Here is a 22,153-nt window from a genome sequence, read left to right on the forward strand (position 1 = left end):
CGGAAAAAACCCCGTATAGCTAAGGCAGTTCTTAGTAACAAAAATAAAGCTGGGGGCATCAGCATACCAGATTTTAGTCTGTACTCAGAGCCATAGTGGTCAAGACAGCATGGTACCGGCACAAAAACAGAGACATAGACACTTGGAATTGAATTGAACACCAAGAAATGAAACTAACATCTTACAACCACCTAATCTTTGATAAACCAAACAAGAACATACCTTGGGGGAAAGACTCCCTATTCAATAAATGGTGTTGGGAGAACTGGATGTCTACATGTAAAAGACTGAAACTGGACCCACACCTTTCCCCACTCACAAAAATTGATTCAAGATGGATAAAGGACTTAAATTTAAGGCATGAAACAATAAAAATCCTCAAAGAAAGCATAGGAAAAACACTGGAAGATATTGGCCTGGGGGAAGACTTCATGAAGAAGACTGCCATGGCAATTGCAACAACAACAAAAATAAACAAATGGGACTTCATTAAACTGAAAAGCTTCTGTACAGCTAAGGACACAATAACCAAAGCAAAGAGACAACCTACACAATGGGAAAGGATATTTGCATATTTTCAATCAGACAAAAGCTTGATAACCAGGATCTATAGAGAACTCAAATTAATCCACATGAAAAAAGCCAACAATCCCTTATATCAATGGGCAAGAGACATGAATAGAACTTTCTCTAAAGATGACAGACGAATGGCTAACAAACACATGAAAAAATGTTCATCATCTCTATATATTAGAGAAATGCAAATCAAAACAACCCTGAGATATCATCTAACCCCAGTGAGAATGGCCCACATCACAAAATCTAAAAACTGCAGATGCTGGCGTGGATGTGGAGAGAAGGGAACACTTTTACACTGCTGGTGGGACTGCAAACTAGTACAACCTTTCTGGAAGGAAGTATGGAGAAACCTCAAAGCACTCAAGCTAGACCTCCCATTTGATCCTGCAATGCCATTACTGAGCATCTACCCAGAAGGAAAAAAATCCTTTTATCATAAGGACACTTGTACTAGACTGTTTATTGCAGCTCAATTTACCATTGCCAAAATGTGGAAACAGCCTAAATGCCCACCAACCCAGGAATGGATTAACAAGCTGTGGTATATGTATACCATGGAATACTATTCAGCCATTAAAAAAAATGGAGACTTTACATCCTTCGTATTAACCTGGATGGAAGTGGAAGACATTATTCTTAGTATAGCATCACAAGAATGGAGAAGCATGAATCCTATGTACTCAATCTTGATATGAGGACAATTAATGACAATTAAGGTTATGGGGGGGGAAGCAGAAAGAGGGATGGAGGGAGGAGGGTGGGGCCTTAGTGTGTGTCACACTTTATGGGGGCAAGACATGATTGCAAGAGGGACTTTACCTAACAATTGCAATCAGTGTAATTGGCTTATTGTACCCTCAATGAATCCCCAACAATAAAAAAAAAAAAAAAAGGAAAAAAAAAAAAAAGAAGTGTAAGACCAACTTACTCCTCAAAGACAATTGTTTTAAAAGAGGAAGGAAGAACTGATGTCACAAATTGACCCTGATTATCATTTGTTACACACATTCAAAGGGTCTCCCGAGGTGGTTATTCAGACTTTGCAGTCAGACTGACTTTGTGTTGCTCAAGTATGCCATGCATGGAAGAGAAAATTTTCACAGTAGTGAAATAAACAAATAAAAAACCCAGGACATATTGAATAAGCCTGCCAATTAACTGGCAATTTTCTAGGAATAAAGATGACGAGTCTGATACGGGTTGCTTTTCTTTTTAATGTGTGGACAGCCTGGCACTATGACACTATGTGGCTGGCGGTCCCTGCAATGTGGTTGTTCATAGAGACTTGAGTAGCAGAGGTGGTGATGGTGGTGCCCACTGGCTGGAGGAAGCAAGCAGGGATAAACTCCACTTCTTCCCAGCTGACCCCAAAGCCACAGATGACGGGATCTGACCTCTACGTCAGCCCCTCTGTGTGTAGTACCTGAGACAAGTACAAAATTCCTCTTGTACCTGCCGTATGTCTGGGTGGGAAACCCCTGAGTGAGACAGCTGGCCAGCGGGGCTGGCTCTTTTCTCCTTTTAACCTGAAGCCAACTGGTTGTGAGTGAAGAAGCACCTGGGCCAGGAATAGTCCAACCAAGATAAGAAAAAAAGGAAAGAAAAATGTACACATGGTCCAGGTCATGGCAAAGTCTTTGTAAGCAAATGGGGAAGGACAGAGACACCAGTATCTAAATTGGAGAAGAAAAATAAGCTCTGGTGTAAGGAAAGCCTCACTGTGGGGGTGCTGGTGGTGCTAAGAGGATTCAGAACCAGCCGGGGCTGAGGTTGGGGTCCCAGTGGTGACTAACGTGTACCCACTGCTCTAGGTAGGGTGAGGGATTAACTGGTCTCAAAATTACCCTTTACTCCCACACTGGGAAGACCCGTCCTCTGAAAAGGTCCCTTGCTCCATGCCCTTGTGGGAGGAGTGAGGCTGTCTGGAACTACTTCCGGCTCTGCAGCCAGCAGTGGACAGAAGAGGGCAGCACAGAATCTCGATGGTGGATCAATTTACGGTGTGTAAATTGATGCCACAGCAGAAACCAGCGTACTGGAGATGGAAGGACTGTGCAAACCACGCTCCCCATGGTTGTAAAGCATGCAGTTTTAAACACTTAGAAGTTAGGTCCTTTTAAAACTAATTAAACAAATGTAGCTTCTCTGATGGCAGTTACTTTTCTTTCTTCCTTTTTTTTTTTTTTAGACAAAGTCTTACTCTGTGCCCTGGGTAGAGTGCCTGGTGCTATGGTATAGAGTTCACAGCAACCTCAAACTCTTGGGCTCAAGTGATCATCTTGCCTCCAATTTAGATACTGATGTCTCTGTCCTTCCCCACATGCCGCTGGGACTACAGGTGCCCTCCAGGATACCCAGCTAGTTTTTCTATTTTTAACAGAGATGAGGGTCTCAATTCTTGCTCAGGCTGATCTTGAACTCCTGAGCTCAAGCAAACCACCTGCCTCAGCCTCCCTGAGTGCTGGGATTACAGGTGTGAGCCACTGCGCCCGCAGTACTTTTAATATGTGTTGGTTCCGGGCGGTGCCTGTGGCTCAGTCAGTAAGGTGCCAGCCCCATATACCGAGGGTGGCGGGTTCAAACCCGGCCCCGGCCAAACTGCAACCAAAAAATAGCCGGGCGTTGTGGCGGGCGCCTGTAGTCCTGCTACTTGGGAGGCTGAGGCAAGAGAATCGCCTAAGCCCAGGAGTTGGAGGTTGCTGTGAGCTGTGTGAGGCCACGGCACTCTACCAAGGGCCATAAAGTGAGATTCTGTCTCTATAAAAAAAAAAAAAAAAGTATGTGTTGGTTCCGAAGATAGAACACGACAAAGCTATAATATGCTTACGTTCATTTTTTTTCCTTGATCTCAAAGGCGTCTTGTGCATGCGGTAGTCTGTGTTCAGTCTACACAGGTTCCTGACGGTGAACTGGACTCAGAGACCTCCTGCAGTGACTCCTTCCCTTTGCCAGGCAGGTGAGCTCAGCCTAGGGCTCTGAATGGGGAGACACTGGCTCTCTGTCTGTTGAAGAGAGAGCATCTTGAAAAGCAGGTCTGTGCTTTTCTCTCTGTGCTTTCTTGCACCTAACCCTCCTATGGCCAGCCAGAGACATGGGTGCTGCCCCCAGGGGAACTAGGATTATTAAGGCAGGGATAGAAAGACAAAGAGGCATTTCACTTTTTCCTTCCAAAGTGGATTCTGAACACCCTCCTCAGGAACCAGTTTTGAATGCCAAAATTTTTTATTTATTTGAGGGTCTCGGCAAGGGAGCACCCCAAAGGCACCTAGAAAGAGAACAGAGAAAGGCCAGCCTGGGGCACCTGTGTCGGCAGAGGGGCAGCGTGCAGGACGGGACAGCCCAGGTAATGTGGTGAGGCCTGGGATGAGGGCAAGGGGAGCCCTGGGTAGAGGAGCGCACTTAGCGCTGGGAAGCAGGCCTGCTCTGTGTCCATCACCCAGAGAGCCCAGGCCTGCAGCAAGTTTTGTCGACGCTGGGCACAGAACCCACTCTGAGGCCTCCTACCAGGGACATTGGGTCCTCCAGCAAGATGCCTGCCTCTGCCCCAAGATATTAAGCCAATTACATCTCAAGCAAACCACCACGACACCATCACATCTGAGACCAGGGGTCCAGTGAACCCCTGAAGCACACAGAGGTGGTGGCATGTGGCTGTTCTAGCATTTACTTCTCTGCCTGGGAAGGGCACATCTGAACTGGATCCTGGGACCCTATTTCCTTGTAAGGGAATTTTGGATCTTCTTTTTTGTTCTCCATAGGAGGTCATATAATGCAACAGAAAAAGTGTGGAGTTTGAGATAGAAGCCCTAAGTTCCTATCTGGGCTTTGCGTTGTGCCTTTGCCAAATGATATGTCTTAAAACCTTAGCTGCTTAGCTGTTTAAGAATGGGGATAAAGATTCCTGCCTGCCAGCATTTCTGTGAAGATCAAGTGCACAGGGTACGCGAATGCTTTTAGCTAACTGCTAATCATGTCAGTGATTGCTCCTTTGAAGATCTAAGCACAGCCTGTAAAATAGTTAGAATATAAATTAAGCTGACAAATCTGGAGTGGTAGTTTCAGGTAATGCTGTGAGCTACGCTTAAGAAACAAAACTTGAAAGATTACCTAAAAATTCCTCTGACCAACTATTTCAGGCAAAAGCTGAAGGATGGGGGAACACTTTATAGTAAAGAATTAGAATGAATAAAACCAGCACATTGTACCCCATGATTGCATTGCACACAGCTATGATTTAATAAAAAAAAAAAAAATTAGAATGAGCCAAAGAACGATGAGGTTGAAACAGACATGTGAATAGAAGAGAGTGGTAAATGCGTAAGGATGCCCGTGCTGAACCAGAAGTGTGCCCTTTAACCCGGCCAGGGAGGCAGTTTGCCAGCTTCATCTTCTGATGTTCCTGGCTCTCCCCAAGAGCACCATATCTTCCCGGTGGGAGTGACAGGATGACAGGAGACAGGCGAGAGGGGCAAGTGTAGGGGCCGGATCGTGGGCCTGCTTCTTACCAGCCATGTAACGTTAAGCCTACAGCTGACCCTCTTGCTTTTCTTCAGTTGCAAAACAGGGAGAGGAATAGTTGTGCAGGTTTCCTCCTGCTGCTGCCCCCAGTTCCCACAAACGGAGGGCTTAAAGTGATAGATATGTATTATTTTACAGTTCTGGAGTTCCAAAGTCCAAAATGGGTCCTACTGGGCTGAAACCCAGGAGCCGACAGGTGGAGGCTCTTGGGGAGCCCGTACCCTCTGCCTTTTCCACTTTCTAGGGACCACCTGCATTTTTGGCTCGTGGCCCCTGGTGCATTTTCAAAGGTAGCAATGTAGCATCTTCCAATCTCTCTCCCTGACACTCCTGTCTCCCTTTTACAAGAAGCCTTTGAACGCACTGAGCCCACCAGACAATCCAGGATCATCTCTCCATCTGAGATTCTTCCCCTAATCACACCTGCCTCTCTTTTACCATGTACCATATTCATGGATTCCAAGGATTAGCTGTGGCCATCTTTGGGGACCATTATTTTTCCTACCACAGTAGTTGTGAGGAGTGTAGCTAATTCGATACAAGACACTTAGAGTCTGGGCTGTGCGGAGCTTTTAGTAAATGTTAGCAACTGTCGTTGTTATTATTTGCTCAATCAGAATGCTCAGCCTGGGAAGTTTTCACCACTCACTGGCTCTACCTCAGCCCTTTCATCTGGCTGAATCTTGAGACCTCCTTTTCAGAATCCCTCCCTGATCTTCTGGGCTGGGCTGGGCTGGGCTTGGTGTCTTGCTGTGTTCAGGTGGGACCTGTCCTTAAGTCTGTGTTGTGTTATAGTCATCTGTGTCCCTCCCTGGCCTGTAAATTCCCCAAGAGCAGGGAAAATCTTTTACATCTCTGCGTTCCCACCCCTGGAACATGGCACACAGTAGCAATCAAATGTCCCTCCAATAGCTAATTGGTGAACGTGGGTCCACGTTCTTTTGGGGTGCCGAGGACTTTGGAGCTGCTCTGCTGCTGCCTGTAGGAGGGAGCAGAGGTGAGGCAGCCTGCCCTTGGAGTCACTCTGCTCTGAGCAGAGGTAGTTTTTCAGGGTGGTGGCTGGTTCCCCTCAGAGGTGGCTTTCTCTCATCCAAGGCCTGGCAAGGAGGCCTGAGCTCCACATGGTTCTCACGGGTGGTCATCCCTTCCCACCCCCACAGGGGGCAGGAAAGGCTGGCAGAGGACATGGGAGCCTGGGGATGTGCAGGCTGCTGGGGGAAATCAGATGTCAGGAAGAGGGACCCAGAGCAATCGTCTGGTTCAACGCAGCTCAAACCTGGTGGCTGTAAAAGTCAAACCCAGATTCCTGGGCCCACCTCAGTTCAGAATGTCTAGGCAGTGAGGCCCAAGAAGTGGTATTTTAGAAAACAGCCCAAAGTTAATGCAGCCAGGTTTGAGAACCATCACTGCATCTACCTTAGATTTTATAGACAGCCCGTGCTTCAAGTAAATGGTTCCCAAATCAGGTGTGTAAAAACAGAAGGAATGGCCAGTCTGTCATTGAACAAACTTACCATGGCCTGCCAGGCTACACATCAATAGGGGGACAATTCTTGCCAAGCTGCTGCGTCTTCTAACCCATCTAATTAGGTCTAACCAGTAAGGTGAGTTGAGAGCAGCCTCCACTCTGTTCGATCTCCCAGACCTTCACTCGTGAGTGTCTTTGGTCCTACTTCTTGAGGCCACCCCTGGGGGGGGGGGGTGGGTCTAGAATGAGTCAAATGCCCCTGGGGAGCAGGGCTCTCCCTTTCTCCTGCCTCCACCTCCACCTTTACTTATTTAAACTACTTTCAGTTTTCCAACTTCCTATTATTGGTCTGACTCCCCTACCAAGCGTGACTTCCATGAGGGCAGAGCTGCCCTCCTCCACAGCCTGTCTCCTGTGGCCCTGGGCTTAGAGTACAGTGCAGAAAACCAACAGAACAGAGGAAGGAAGGAAGAGGGAAAAGAGAGAAAACCAGACGCCAGGGGTGTTTCACAGCTGAAGACAAGCGTCCCGAAGTCCGAGGGACAGGCAGGGCAGGAGGAAGTAGAGGGCAGCCAGCCAGGCCTGGGCCCTGGACGGCTCTGCTGGGTAAGTTGCCATGGTGACTGTGAAGCAGGCACAGGGGCTCCCAGAGCTCAGGGGTGGGAAGAGAGTGACCAGGAGAATTGATCAAAACTAAAACGGAAATTCCCTCTTAGATCAAGACATGCACGCACCAAAGGTTAATAAACTGTAATTCCCTGATGTCGACAGGCAGCAAGAGGCTGGTGCTGGCAGCATCCAGTCAAATCTATCCGCACTGGGACAATGGAATCGTCAACAAGAGGCAGAACGGCAATGGCTTAAACACAGAAAGAAAGAGTCACACAGGAAGGCACGGTGGTGGCAGGCTGGTGCGACTTCATGGAGACTGGATGAGCAGCTGGGTGAGGGAGGGTGGGGGAAACCCCTTCTAAGGGACCCCAGCACATGGAAGGCTGCCTTAGAAAGAGTATGCATCTTACAGAAGGCTTTTGTTCTGTCCCAAACATCATACCTCTTCTTTGAGGCATGAGCCTCCCTACTTTGTCACCATGCCTTGGGTATCCTTTGGCAATCTTAGTCACCACGTGACTTTGCCTGGGTCCCACTGACGCCATCCTCCAGGATGTGTTCAGCCAGACCTCTGCTAGGCTCTAGACTCACGCACCCCTGGGTGTCACCCCCAAACCTGTCAGGCCGTAGATCTCTCCACTTGCTCCCCATACACCAACCTCTCCCTGCCCCTCTTCAGACTGACAGGGGCCCCGACTAAAGCTGGGGCCAGAGCATCCTGGAGCGTCACCAGCTCTCCCTGCCCTCCCTCTCCTGCCTCAAAACTCTGATCTGCCCCACACAGCAGGCACAGCCAGAGGGCTGAGGCTGGCACCTGCTACACTCTAAGTCTATAACCAACTGCCTCAGATTTCCCATTCTCTATAGAACGGACGCCTCCCCATGACGCTCAAGAGCCCTCCTACCCTGGCTCCGAGTAGCCTGCTCCACTTTCTCCCCTGCCCTCTCACATGCTGGGCTTTCTGCCTGGAAAGCCCTTTCCTATTTGTCTGGTTTCAAAATCCTACTCAGCTCTCCAGGGCCAGCTCAAGGCATGCCCTCCATCCTCAGGCCTTCTCTGCACTGCACCCACTATCGTTGAGCTCACAGAACTTTAAACATGTCTGTCACAGCACTAACTTGGGGCAGGTAAGCTGCTTTCACACATGGACCCCCTCTAGGTTGGGAGTTCTTTGGAGGGCACAGTTATAAGCCTTCATCTTTCCAATGCCAGCCTCTGCCAAAGGAAGGTCATATACTGCAGGAGTTCGCTACCTGTGAACTTGGCGTGGGTCTCACAGACACATGATTAACATATAATCTTCTACAAACACGTCACTCCTTTCTGCAATATACTCATATTGGAAAGTCTGTCCATTATGTCTAGCAATTAAGAGGCCTGGATTTGGAGGCACTAAGGCACAGGAAAACTCAAGAAAGTCTGAAAATGCCAGGAAGACCCACAGTGAGGCTCAGCAGAGTACCAAGACGGCAGATTCCACAACAAAGAAAATTTCTGTTTAATAAAAACATGCCTTGGTCCCGGCCAGGGAGTGGCTTCTTTCAGATGCTATTTACTGTAACTAACTCTACCACAGGAGAGAGTCCAGAAAGAAATGTGTTTGCAGGACTCTGACCATCAGCGAGCACAGGGAGCCTTGAGCAGGCTGCGTACACACTCAGCAGTGTAGGCAGAGCACGCGTGGAAGGTCTGCCCAGAGAGAGCCCCACACCACACTTCAGCAAGACCAAGAGTGGAAGGAAAATACCAAACTCCTACTGTTAGGGCGCCGGGTACAACTGTCTAGAGATGGAGGGGGCCATGAGGATCCAAGCAGCAGAGCTGACCTGTCCCCATCAGATAAAATTCAGCAACAGGGGGAGAGGCTGTGTGTGAGGCTGAGGAAGGAGGATTTGAAGATCAACACCTCACCTGGTCCCAGAGAGTATTCAGTGGCTGATCCTCGGTTTCCCTTGAGGTTAACACTTTGAGACTGTCCACTCACATCTGCCAAGTGGTCTCTTGGAAGATCAACACCTCACCCGGTCCCAGAGAGTATTCAGTGGCTGATCCTCGGTTTCCCTTGAGGTTAACACTTTGAGACTGTCCACTCACATCTGCCAAGTGGTCCCTTCTCAGCCACACCCCAGGCCCACCACTGCCCCTGAGGTGCCTGGGTGTCCTTGTAATATTCGCGTAGATTTACCCTGGCTGCAGCCCTGTCGCTTTCATGGGGCCCTGCAGGTAGGGGAACAAATAAGCACTGCCGGACAGTGCAGCTCCTGGCCCTGGGCTGGAAGTGAAGTTAGCTAGGGAATGGAGAAAACAGAATTTTCCCTAGATTGCTGAAGGGAAACGAAAACCTCATGGATTTAGGATGCCACAGGCTGGGAAAAGGCCCTGCTGGAAATTTCCACCCACGGTGTGTGTACTCCAGGGCCACAGGGCAGGGCAGATGGCTCCTGAGTTGGGCTAGAGATACATTCCAGAGGAGGACACCAGTTTGTGGGCACGTTCTGACCCTCATGCACGTAGGGAATGACCAGAAGGTGGTGGTCCGCTGTGGCCTTGGGTCCCAGTGCTAAGAAGGGGGCCCACAGCAGCTACGTGGTGGAGCAGGCAGGAGCACACAGCAGGTTCCAAGGTGTGTGACGATCTTACTCTGTGGAGTCATCAGCAAAGGCAGGCTGACGCCCCTGGAAGACAGAGTGCCAGCATCAGACATGGCTGCCGTCTGCTACTCTTGACCTCACCTCTCCAGCAGTGTCTGAACCTGGGCAACAGAGTCTCGCTGGCCTGCTAGGCCATCATGGGGAAAATCCCGCTCCTAATCTTCAGCAAGCTCCCTGCACTGCTTTGCTTCCCTCCCCAATCCCAACAGTCCCTTGCATTTTCCTTCCTATTGTCTGATCCCATTACTCCTACTTAGAATGTGGACACTGTTTTGGTAGAAATCTCCCCTCTTTACAGATCTGTGTGATGGAACACCAGAAGAGGTGAACACAGTTGAATTTGGGTGCTGGGATTATGGGGAAAATCTATTTCTCGCGGAAACACGTTACTGATGTAGTTGTAGAAATGCTTAAACAGGACTTTTTGAAAGAATGAAGAATGTCTCCCCTCTTCCCATTCCTGTTGCCCTGCGTCTCTCTTTGACCGTGGGAGGAGGTGGAAGAGAACACACAGGGCTATACACAGGCAGGAGCATCAGGAGGGAGGCTGGGGCTGAGGAGGAAGGCTGGGGCTGAGGAGGGAGGTGAGACTGAGGAGGGAGGCAGGACTGTGGAGGAAGGCTGGACTGAGGAGGGAGGCTGGACTGAGGAGGGAGGCAGGACTGAGGAGGGAGGCTGGACTGAGGAGGGAGACAGGACTGTGGAGGAAGGCTGGGACTGAGGAGGGAGGCTGGACTGAGGAGGGAGGCAGGACTGTGGAGGAAGGCTGGGACTGAGGAGGAAGGCTGGACTGAGGAGGGAGGCTGGACTGAGGAGGGAGGCAGGACTGTGGAGGAAGGCTGAGACTGAAGAGGGAGGCTGGACTGAGGAGGAAGGCAGGACTGTGGAGGAAGGCTGGGACTGAGGAGGGAGGCTGGACTGAGGAGGGAGGCAGGACTGTGGAGGAAGGCTGGGACTGAGGAGGGAGGCTGGACTGAGGAGGGAGGCAGGACTGTGGAGGGAGGCTGGGACTGAGGAGGGAGGTTGGACTGAGGAGGGAGGCAGGACTGTGGAGGAAGGCTGGACTGAGGAGGGAGGCAGGACTGAGGAGGAAGGCTGGACTGAGGAGGGAGGCAGGACTGAGGAGGGAGGCAGGACTGAGGAGGAAGGCTGGGACTAAGGAGAGAGGCAGGACTGAGGAGGGAGGCAGGACTGAGGAGGAAGGCTGGGACTAAGGAGAGAGGCAGGACTGAGGAGGGAGGCAGGACTGTGGAGGAAGGCTGGGACTGAGGAGGAAGGATGGACTGAGGAGGGAGGCTGGACTGAGGAGGGAGGCAGGACTGTGGAGGAAGGCTGGAATGAGGAGGGAGGCTGGACTGAGGAGGGAGGCAGGACTGAGGAGGGAGGCAGGACTGTGGAGGGAGGCTGGGACTAAGGAGAGAGGCTGGACTGAGGAGGGAGGCAGGACTGAGGAGGGAGGCAGGACTGAGGAGGAAGGCTGGGACTAAGGAGAGAGGCTGGACTGAGGAGGGAGGCAGGACTGTGGAGGAAGGCTGGGACTAAGGAGAGAGGCTGGACTGAGGAGGGAGGCAGGACTGAGGAGGAAGGCTGGGACTAAGGAGAGAGGCAGGACTGAGGAGGGAGGCAGGACTGAGGAGGAAGGCTGGGACTAAGGAGAGAGGCAGGACTGAGGAGGGAGGCAGGACTGTGGAGGAAGGCTGGGACTGAGGAGGAAGGCTGGACTGAGGAGGGAGGCTGGACTGAGGAGGGAGGCAGGACTGTGGAGGAAGGCTGGAATGAGGAGGGAGGCTGGACTGAGGAGGAAGGCAGGACTGTGGAGGAAGGCTGGGACTGAGGAGGGAGGCTGGACTGAGGAGGGAGGCAGGACTGTGGAGGAAGGCTGGGACTGAGGAGGGAGGCTGGACTGAGGAGGGAGGCAGGACTGTGGAGGGAGGCTGGGACTGAGGAGGGAGGCTGGACTGAGGAGGGAGGCAGGACTGTGGAGGAAGGCTGGACTGAGGAGGGAGGCAGGACTGAGGAGGAAGGCTGGACTGAGGAGGGAGGCAGGACTGAGGAGGGAGGCAGGACTGAGGAGGGAGGCAGGACTGTGGAGGGAGGCTGGGACTAAGGAGAGAGGCTGGACTGAGGAGGGAGGCAGGACTGAGGAGGGAGGCAGGACTGAGGAGGAAGGCTGGGACTAAGGAGAGAGGCTGGACTGAGGAGGGAGGCAGGACTGTGGAGGAAGGCTGGGACTAAGGAGAGAGGCTGGACTGAGGAGGGAGGCAGGACTGAGGAGGGAGGCAGGACTGAGGAGGAAGGCTGGGACTAAGGAGAGAGGCAGGACTGAGGAGGGAGGCAGGACTGAGGAGGAAGGCTGGGACTAAGGAGAGAGGCAGGACTGAGGAGGGAGGCAGGACTGTGGAGGAAGGCTGGGACTGAGGAGGAAGGCTGGACTGAGGAGGGAGGCTGGACTGAGGAGGGAGGCAGGACTGTGGAGGAAGGCTGGAATGAGGAGGGAGGCTGGACTGAGGAGGAAGGCAGGACTGTGGAGGAAGGCTGGGACTGAGGAGGGAGGCTGGACTGAGGAGGGAGGCAGGACTGTGGAGGAAGGCTGGGACTGAGGAGGGAGGCTGGACTGAGGAGGGAGGCAGGACTGTGGAGGAAGGCTGGGACTGAGGAGGGAGGCTGGACTGAGGAGGGAGGCAGGACTGTGGAGGGAGGCTGGGACTGAGGAGGGAGGTTGGACTGAGGAGGGAGGCAGGACTGAGGAGGAAGGCTGGGACTAAGGAGAGAGGCAGGACTGAGGAGGGAGGCAGGACTGAGGAGGAAGGCTGGGACTAAGGAGAGAGGCAGGACTGAGGAGGGAGGCAGGACTGTGGAGGAAGGCTGGGACTGAGGAGGAAGGATGGACTGAGGAGGGAGGCTGGACTGAGGAGGGAGGCAGGACTGTGGAGGAAGGCTGGAATGAGGAGGGAGGCTGGACTGAGGAGGGAGGCAGGACTGAGGAGGGAGGCAGGACTGTGGAGGGAGGCTGGGACTAAGGAGAGAGGCTGGACTGAGGAGGGAGGCAGGACTGAGGAGGAAGGCTGGGACTAAGGAGAGAGGCTGGACTGAGGAGGGAGGCAGGACTGTGGAGGAAGGCTGGGACTAAGGAGAGAGGCTGGACTGAGGAGGGAGGCAGGACTGAGGAGGAAGGCTGGGACTAAGGAGAGAGGCAGGACTGAGGAGGGAGGCAGGACTGAGGAGGAAGGCTGGGACTAAGGAGAGAGGCAGGACTGAGGAGGGAGGCAGGACTGTGGAGGAAGGCTGGGACTGAGGAGGAAGGCTGGACTGAGGAGGGAGGCTGGACTGAGGAGGGAGGCAGGACTGTGGAGGAAGGCTGGAATGAGGAGGGAGGCTGGACTGAGGAGGAAGGCAGGACTGTGGAAGAAGGCTGGGACTGAGGAGGGAGGCTGGACTGAGGAGGGAGGCAGGACTGTGGAGGAAGGCTGGGACTGAGGAGGGAGGCTGGACTGAGGAGGGAGGCAGGACTGTGGAGGGAGGCTGGGACTGAGGAGGGAGGCTGGACTGAGGAGGGAGGCAGGACTGTGGAGGAAGGCTGGACTGAGGAGGGAGGCAGGACTGAGGAGGAAGGCTGGACTGAGGAGGGAGGCAGGACTGAGGAGGGAGGCAGGACTGTGGAGGGAGGCTGGGACTAAGGAGAGAGGCTGGACTGAGGAGGGAGGCAGGACTGAGGAGGGAGGCAGGACTGAGGAGGAAGGCTGGGACTAAGGAGAGAGGCTGGACTGAGGAGGGAGGCAGGACTGTGGAGGAAGGCTGGGACTAAGGAGAGAGGCTGGACTGAGGAGGGAGGCAGGACTGAGGAGGGAGGCAGGACTGAGGAGGAAGGCTGGGACTAAGGAGAGAGGCAGGACTGAGGAGGGAGGCAGGACTGAGGAGGAAGGCTGGGACTAAGGAGAGAGGCAGGACTGAGGAGGGAGGCAGGACTGTGGAGGAAGGCTGGGACTGAGGAGGAAGGCTGGACTGAGGAGGGAGGCTGGACTGAGGAGGGAGGCAGGACTGTGGAGGAAGGCTGGAATGAGGAGGGAGGCTGGACTGAGGAGGAAGGCAGGACTGTGGAGGAAGGCTGGGACTGAGGAGGGAGGCTGGACTGAGGAGGGAGGCAGGACTGTGGAGGAAGGCTGGGACTGAGGAGGGAGGCTGGACTGAGGAGGGAGGCAGGACTGTGGAGGGAGGCTGGGACTGAGGAGGGAGGCTGGACTGAGGAGGGAGGCAGGACTGTGGAGGAAGGCTGGACTGAGGAGGGAGGCAGGACTGAGGAGGAAGGCTGGACTGAGGAGGGAGGCAGGACTGAGGAGGGAGGCAGGACTGAGGAGGGAGGCAGGACTGTGGAGGAAGGCTGGGACTGAGGAGGAAGGCTGGACTGAGGAGGGAGGCTGGACTGAGGAGGGAGGCAGGACTGTGGAGGAAGGCTGGACTGAGGAGGGAGGCAGGACTGAGGAGGAAGGCTGGACTGAGGAGGGAGGCAGGACTGAGGAGGAAGGCTGGGACTAAGGAGAGAGGCAGGACTGAGGAGGGAGGCAGGACTGAAGAGGAAGGCTGGGACTAAGGAGAGAGGCAGGACTGAGGAGGGAGGCAGGACTGAGGAGGAAGGCTGGGACTAAGGAGAGAGGCAGGACTGAGGAGGGAGGCAGGACTGTGGAGGAAGGCTGGGACTAAGGAGAGAGGCTGGACTGAGGAGGGAGGAGGGACCGTGGAGGGAGGCAGGACTGTGGAGGAAGGAGGGACTGTGGAGGGAGGCAGGACTGAGGAGGGCGGGACTGAGGAGGGCAAAGAGGCCAGTCCTCAGGGCTACTGTTCCAAGCGTCCACCTGTCTGTTGGGGGAGAAACAATCCCTCCAGCCCCAGAGGGACATTTACAACACTTCTGTATCTCTGAGGGCTTCCCGTGGCTTCATGTTATGTGTGTCCCACTAGAGAGAGCCAGCCCAGCTTCAGAACAAGTCCTCTCCTCTGGGGAAGGAACACACGCCCAGCATCTGGGTTCTTCCCTTTCTTCTCTCGCACACATCTCACTTGTTTTCACTTATAATTTGTACATGCTTTTTTTTTTTTTTTAGGTAAAAGGGGTTCCTACCATTCACCAAACACCCTGCCAGAACACTCCTGCACAGAGCAGACGTTAGCATTCACTGCTGTTTTTTTTTTTTTTTCTGTAGAGACAGAGTCTCACTTTATGGCCCTCGGTAGAGTGCCGTGGCATCACACGGCTCACAGCAACCTCCAACTCCTGGGCTTAAGCGATTCTCTTGCCTCAGCCTCCGGAGTAGCTGGGACTGCAGGTGGCACACGAGGATCAGAGACCATCCACACAAGGCCTGCAGCCCCAGCCTGGCAAGGGCAGGCTCTCCCTTCCCTGGTTTCCCCTACCCTGAGCTCCCTACCCTGCCTGGTCCTCTTAGGTTGGGCCTTTGTTCCCTTGCTTGCAGATACCGGCATCTCAGGGCCATGGAGATGAATAGCCCTTCCACACGCAGCTCCAAACACTTCCTTCCTTCTCCTGGGCACCCAGGGCCCATTCCACAGTAAGTACCAGTCTTCCCGCAGCTCCCCTCTCTGCACGACACCTGCCATTTTGTCTGCCAGTTTCCAGCAGGAAAAGCAATTGCCCACCAGCTACCATTTGACCTAACAAAAGCACCTTGGCAATTAAGGGATTTGGAATGCTCCAACTAGCTTACTGAATTGATCTCTTGTTAAGTACCTGTTGTTTTTCTTCACAGTCATCTTTTTCCTTTCAGCAGTTTTTCTCACCCCTATTTCCTTCCCTAAAATGGAAGTTGCATTTTCACTGCTAATTATTTATTTAAAGTCTTTGGCTTATTCTTCACATGGTTTTAACCATCTACTTAAAGCCTTTCAGTAGTTTTATCCTATCATTGATTTCCTTGTTCTTTTCTAATAATCATTCAGCTCTTCTGATTTTTGATTAAAACATCCTTGCTAGCCACTGCTGATGGGATATTTTCCTGGTACTTATGGTGTATTAGGGAAATTAAATTTTGGTTTCTTATTGAAGAAAACTGAACAAATAATCTCTTTACCTGAATGATCAGTCTCTGTGCCTGACTGCGTTTACAGTGAACAAAAATGCCAAGCTAAGAAAGGAAAATCAGAAAGATTAGCTAGTAGTACCTGCTCAGAAAGATTTTCTGAGGACAAAACTTGGCTAATCTTTTAAAGACGTGGTTTCAAAATTCCATGAAGAAAGGGACAATCTTCCCACACACGAGGCATTCTCCCCTCTCCAAGCAGAAAACAAACTAAGAAAAATGTGATAGTGAGATGAAGCTAAACAAATAAGAATGGTTTGTCAGTTGTAGACTTCAGTCTTTGCTTTCTTCATAAGCAGTAGCTGTGTGGTAAGTGTGAGTGAGGGAGTGTGTGCACAGTCATTCCTGAAGTCCCAAGTGTTCCTGTCCTCCAGAGGCAGCTGTGGGCACTTGCTTGCCCAGGGACTGGTCCATGTTCCCATCTTATGTTGTACCATTTCAAAGAATGGGGGGCTTCGGGGACTATCACTTTTGCATTAAAAACTATAAAATGAACATGGACAAAGCTTTTTTTCTGGTTTCTCCACTGCCGACTTGCATGAGAAATGTCAAAGGCAATTGACCAACCGATAGTGAGACTGCTGGGAATGAGTCTTTTGCTGTGCTACTTAGCCAGCCACACCTTTTCCCCCAGGGCTTCTTTTGAGCAATTTTATTTTAAGGAGAATGGGGACTGGAGCCAGACAGGGGTGGAGGGGCCAATAGGAAGTCCAATGTCCTAAATAGCACCCTGTAGTGAAGCTACTCATTAACTTGCAAAGCATCACAATAAACCTTGTATTTAAATAAACCTTGTATTTACAGTAACACCTGCTATTTGTCAAGTGCCACAGCCGTCCCTTATCATGTCTGATCGTTGCACCAACCCCACACTTGAAAAACAATCCATAGTTTGCGTGTGCTCCATATGGTTTCTCTGGGCTGGAAGAGGCTTTCCATTTATCACCTCGGGTTCCCCCAGGAGCCCCTTGCAGGGAAGACGGCCAGATGGGATGGTGGTGTGGTTCTCCTCCCCCACCACAGCAACCATCAGGAGGAGGAGTGGCCGCAGGAATTAAGAAGCCAAGCCCTGGGGCTTAGGTCCCCTTGAAGCTGCTTTGAGGGCATTTGCTGCTGTCCCACCAAGGGAAGCATCACACCTCCCTCACCAGCAGATGACAGAACTGACACGTTTTAATGGGGAACACAGGAGCAGCCTAGGAGGCCTGTGGCTCAAGCTGACAGCACTGGGCCCAGAGCCAGTCCTTTACAGTCGTGGGAGGCGACAGGAAGAGGAGAGAGCCCGGAGCCCAGGGAGCTGGGTGGACAGTGGGAGACTAGGTGTCTGAAACCCACTTTACCACTTGATCAAACTTCAACATTTTGGGGTTTCCTAACACCTTAGCCCCAAATGCACGAAACAAAGCAAATCCTTCTAAATGAAGGCGTCTTTTCCGCCCACATTCTGTCCCCCTCACCTCATCCTCCCGTTGTATCCCGTTGTTTCTGAGACCATTAAAAAATGAAGCACGAGCTCCCCTAACGCTGCCCGGCGCGCGCGCGGTGAGCGCAGCACATTTCAGCACCAGCCTTGGGGACAGACGCCACACAGGAGGGAAAAAAAACCCATCGTCTACAGTCACTCCTGGAACTGCTCTGAGGCAGGTGTCCCGGCTGCTGGGGAATAAAGAGGAAGCATTTCCCTAAATGAAACGATCGACTGGCCACTCCATCTCCTTCCACTAAGGTCCTCTTCAACGGGGGACGTCCCTGCTGGGAGAACAGCAAATGCTCTGTGACCTATATACGGAAAAGGGGTCCTTCAAGAGCCTCCATCTGCCTCAAACCAGAGAGATGCCCCACCCCCGACCCCTGGAGATCCTCCCAAAGATCCTTTCCGAGCCGGGTGTCCCAACCTGCGCTCGGGCTCCCCGAGGGCTCGGCGGGGGGGGGGGGGGCCGCGACCGTGGACGTCCACCTGTGCGGACTCCGCGCAGGCCGGGCCAGGGGCGGGAGGCTCAGATGACCACAGGGCTTTGCGTCGCGAGCTGTCACCGGCAGGTTTGGGAGGACAGAGGCACCAGAACCGTCTCTCCGGTTCCAGACTTTCTTGCCCGACTTTCCCTTTTGTTTCTGGCTCTCCCCGGCTCGTCCCAGCGACAGGCGGGGGCCGGGCAGCGCCGCGTCCGCCAGGGGCCCCCACTTACCCGGAGCAGGACGCGCGGGCCGAGGGCGCTGCTCACGCGCGGGCTTTGTCTCCGGCGCGGAGCACGCGGGGCGCGGCCAGGCCGAGCGGCATCGCTGCTCATCCGGCGCGGGGGCAGCGGGAGGGTCCGGCTTGCGGAGCAAAATGCCGCGGGGTCCCCGGCCCGCCCGGACGACGTGAGGCTGGGCGGGGACAGGGGGCGCAGGGGCCGGCCCGCCCTCTCCGCTCCCGCCGCCGCGTCGGGGGTCGAGTCACCCACACGCGGGAACCGCCGCCCAGCACCCCCGGGCCGGGCCAGGCCGCGCCGACCCTCGCCCCTTCCTTCCGCGTTGGTCGCGCCCGCTCCGCTGCGGGGTCTCGCCCGGAGCCCGGGAGGGGCCGGGAAATCCCGCCCGCCGCCACGGACGTCACAGGTGCGTCACCGGGGCTCCCGCGCCGGGGCTCCGCGCGCTCCCCGCGCCCCGCCCCCCACCCCGGCCCGGCCCCCTGGCCCCCGGCTCCGCGCCCCCAAACCCGGCACGCGCCCCGCCTCCTGGACCCCGGCCCGGCCCCTCGACCCCAACCCCGGCACGCGCCCCGCCCCCCGCTCCCCGGCACGCGCCCCACCCTCAGCCTCGGCCCCTCGACCCCGACCCCGGCCTGCGTCCTCCCCACCCCCGGCCCGGCACGCGACCCCAACCCCGGCCCCGCGTTCTCCGCCCGGGGCTGCGGGGGGTGGGGATGGGGCCGGGGGCTGCGGTCCTCGCTGGTCCCCTCCTCGGGGTCCCCCCGGAGCCTCCCGCACCCCCAGCCTTGCCTGGGGGTTAATTCCGACGTCAAGTCGGGCTGGGCGCAGACCTGTTCCCGTCGTTCCCCGAACAATACACCAGGGCGGGAGGCGCCTGGAGAAACGCTCGATACCTGTAAAAATTCACGCGGCATCGTCTCCACTGACAGGGCGAAGGTTCCCGCTGATGTTGCTAAGTAACGGGGACCAAGGGCCTGGCGAGGCCCCCCCACTTTGTGGGGAGAGCGGGGCTGGCGCGCGGGGTGGGGTTGGGGGGCGGGGCTGGAGGCCGAGTCCCGCGTCCTCGCGGAGCGGGAAGCTGTGTCCGCGGGGAAGCCCCTGGCGACTCCGGTTTTGAGGTGGCGGCCGCTCACCAGGCCTCGTCCATTTGGCACTCACAGTAAGCGTTTTGCACTAGAGACAGTTAAAACCTCTTAATTATCACAGTCCTGAACGCCGTCCATTTTTCAATTCTTGGTAAAATCACACAAAACCTTCAGCATGGAGAAGCAAGAAAACATTTCAAGCAGTGTTAGCAAAATTTGTAAAAAAAAAAAAAGGAGGCCAATATTAATTCCCTTTGTAGGAACAACACCAAAATCAAGACTAATGATTAGGAAACATTGCTTGCATTTCTCATCCCCGTCCATCATGAGCAACCATTCCTGGCTCAAGGAACACGTTTCTTAGATCTCTGATCCTCACTGATCTGACATTTGTCCCACCCAAGCGTGCACCTTCCCAGAGCCCAGGTGCCTGCCAGGACGCACCGAGATCAGCCAGGCCTGCTTGGAGCCAGCAAACACATCGTTTTTTTTTTTTTGAAAGCTCCCAAGGGCCCATTTAGAGCACAAAATTAAACTATGATAAAATGACTGAGCCAGTAAATGTCTACAGCACAGAGTTTTGTTCTTAAAAGTGAGAAAGATAGGGCGGTGCTTGTGGCTCAAAGGAGTAGGGTGCAAGCCCCATATACCGGAGGTGGTGGGTTCAAACCCAGCCCTGGCCAAAAACTGCAAAAAAAAAAAAAAAAAGAAAAAGAAAAGTGAGAAAGACATACTGCATTTAAATTGTATTTAATTCCAAAATTGGACTCATCATTTTTACCCCCAAGCTATTTCTCCTGTGTTTGCTGCCTCCGTGGCATTCCCCCAGCCAGGTTGCTAAAGGAGAATCCTAGGTTTCTTTTCATCTCAAATCCCAATCTCATCCCAATTAATCAATTGCCAGGGAAATCAATATCTGCACTTCCAGGTACCTCACTTCCTTATTTTATCTTTCTAATTATTACATTATCCATTCAAAATAAGATTGTGTCCCTTTTTTTTCTTTTTGAGACAGAGTCTCACTGTGTTGCCCTCGGTAGAGTGCTGTGGCATCACAGCTCACAGCAACTTCAAACTCTTGTGCTTAAGCGATTCTCTTGCCTCAGCCTCCCAAGTAGCTGGGATTACAGGTGCCTGCCACAATGCCCGGCTATTTTTTGGTTGTAGTTGTCATCATTGTTTGGCAGGCCTGGGCTGGGTTCGAACCCACTAGCTCAGGTGTATGTGGCTGGTGTCCTAACTGCTGAGCTACAGGCGCCTAGCCAAGATAATGTCCATTTTAAAGAGGAAAGAAAGGTTAAAATATTAGACTGAACCAGTGGTTCCAGAGTGGATAGCATCAGCAACACCAGAGAACTTCTGAGAAACACAGACTCTCATGACCAACCCCAGGCTGATGAAGCAGAAGCTCTGGGGGTGGGGCCCAGCAATCTGTTTTCAGTCCTCCAGAGGATTCTAAGTCTGTCCATCTATACACTGCTGCAATTAACTTAACGCCTGGTCCAGGACCGGACATCAGGTTGCCTTCTTTATCCTTGTTCTGAAGTCTCCTTTTTCTGACATCAGTATAGTACAGCATATTTCAAATTACCGTTATCATTTGCATGGTATAGATTTGTATCCTTTTTATTTTTAAATCTAAATCTTTATTCTTTAAGTGGGATTCTCTATTCTTGTAGACTGCATAGAATTGGTTTTGCTTTTTAAAAATTCAGCTTGACAAATCTGCTTTTTAACTGAAGTGTTTTTTTTTTTTTTTTTTTTTTTTTGTTGAGACAGGGTCCCACCCTATGCCCCTGAGCAGAGTGCAGTGGGCGTGGTAGCTCACCACAACCTCAGACTCGGGCTGCGGGCACCCCGCTGCCTCAGCCTCCGGAAGCCGCTGGGATTACAGGCGCTCGCCGAGGCGCCCGGCTGGGTTTTTCCATTTTTTTCACGAGTCGGGGTCTCACTGTCGCTCAGGCGAGTCTCGAACTCCTGAGCTCAAGCGATTCTCCCTCCTCAGCCTCCCACAGTGCTGGGATTACAGGCGTGAGCCACCGCGCCCGGCTTAACTGAAGTGTTTATAAGATTTACTTCTTATGTGATTATGTGGTAGGGTTTAAATGTACTATCTTGCTATTTGTCTCTTTTCTTTTTGTCATATGATTCTTCATTGCTTTTTTTCCTGCCTCCTTGTAGATTGAGTATACTTTAGGGTTTCAGTTTATCTCAAGTATTGGCCTTTATATTCATTCTCTCCCCCCATACACATTCTGGGGTTTATGAAACATATCTTTAACCTGCCAGTCTGTTTTCAAATAACATCATACCACTGCCTGTATTTCAGATCTTTATAGCATTTGCTTCCATTTCCACTCTTCATTCTTTCTGCTATTTTTGACATTTTTCCCTTTAACATATGTAATAAACCTCATAGCCCATTATTTTACTTTAAATTGACGATTCTCTTTGAGAAAATTTAGAAATTATTTTTAAGAAGTCTTATATTTTCCATTTCTGATGCTCTTCATTCATTTTTGAAAACCCAAATTTCTATCTGACATCATCTTACATGTAATGTAGGGCTACACATGTGGAATTGTCTGTTTTTGTTTGAGTATTTTGCTTCCATTTCTGAAATGTTTTTTTTAGGTTGACACTTTAAAGAAGCTTAAAGGTGTCACTCATTGTACTACATAGTTTCTTATAAGAAATCAGCAGTATTTTTATCCTGTTCCATCACTGGTTTTCAACAATGTGATTACGAAGCAACTTGGTGTTTATTCTATCTACTTGGTGGTCATTGGATTTCTTGGATCTGTAGGTTTGCAATTTTTATACAAATTTATCAAATTTTAAAATTTCTTCTCATCATTTATTTAAATATCTTTCTGAGCCCCTCTTGCTCCTTTTGGGACTCTGATCACAAATATGAAAGGCCTTTTAATATCATACCACAAGTCACTGAGCTCT

General features: G+C 52.4%; 2 protein-coding genes across 4 annotated transcripts in view; one reads left to right on the forward strand and one right to left on the reverse strand.

The window, feature by feature from the left end:
• The window catches only part of GNG4 (G protein subunit gamma 4), a 71,755-nt gene extending 52,629 nt beyond the window's left edge, over positions 1 to 19,126 (reverse strand). The window contains exon 1 of one of the 3 annotated variants that reach the window (XM_053605221.1): positions 19,007 to 19,126. The gene's annotated coding sequence lies outside the window, so the exon portion shown is untranslated. Of the gene's footprint in view, positions 1 to 18,107; positions 18,451 to 19,006 lie in introns of those variants that run through there. The other 2 variants (XM_053605225.1, XM_053605222.1) reach the window with 2 other exon arrangements.
• The window catches only part of LOC128596361 (uncharacterized), a 37,214-nt gene continuing 32,815 nt past the window's right edge, over positions 17,755 to 22,153 (forward strand). Inside the window, exon 1 of the mRNA XM_053606027.1 lies at positions 17,755 to 18,519. Within this exon, the coding sequence (XP_053462002.1) occupies positions 17,755 to 18,519 (765 nt within the window). The remainder of the gene's footprint in view (positions 18,520 to 22,153) is intronic.

Source organism: Nycticebus coucang, chromosome 10 (assembly GCF_027406575.1).
Source record: "Nycticebus coucang isolate mNycCou1 chromosome 10, mNycCou1.pri, whole genome shotgun sequence".
Lineage (NCBI taxonomy): Eukaryota > Metazoa > Chordata > Mammalia > Primates > Lorisidae > Nycticebus > Nycticebus coucang.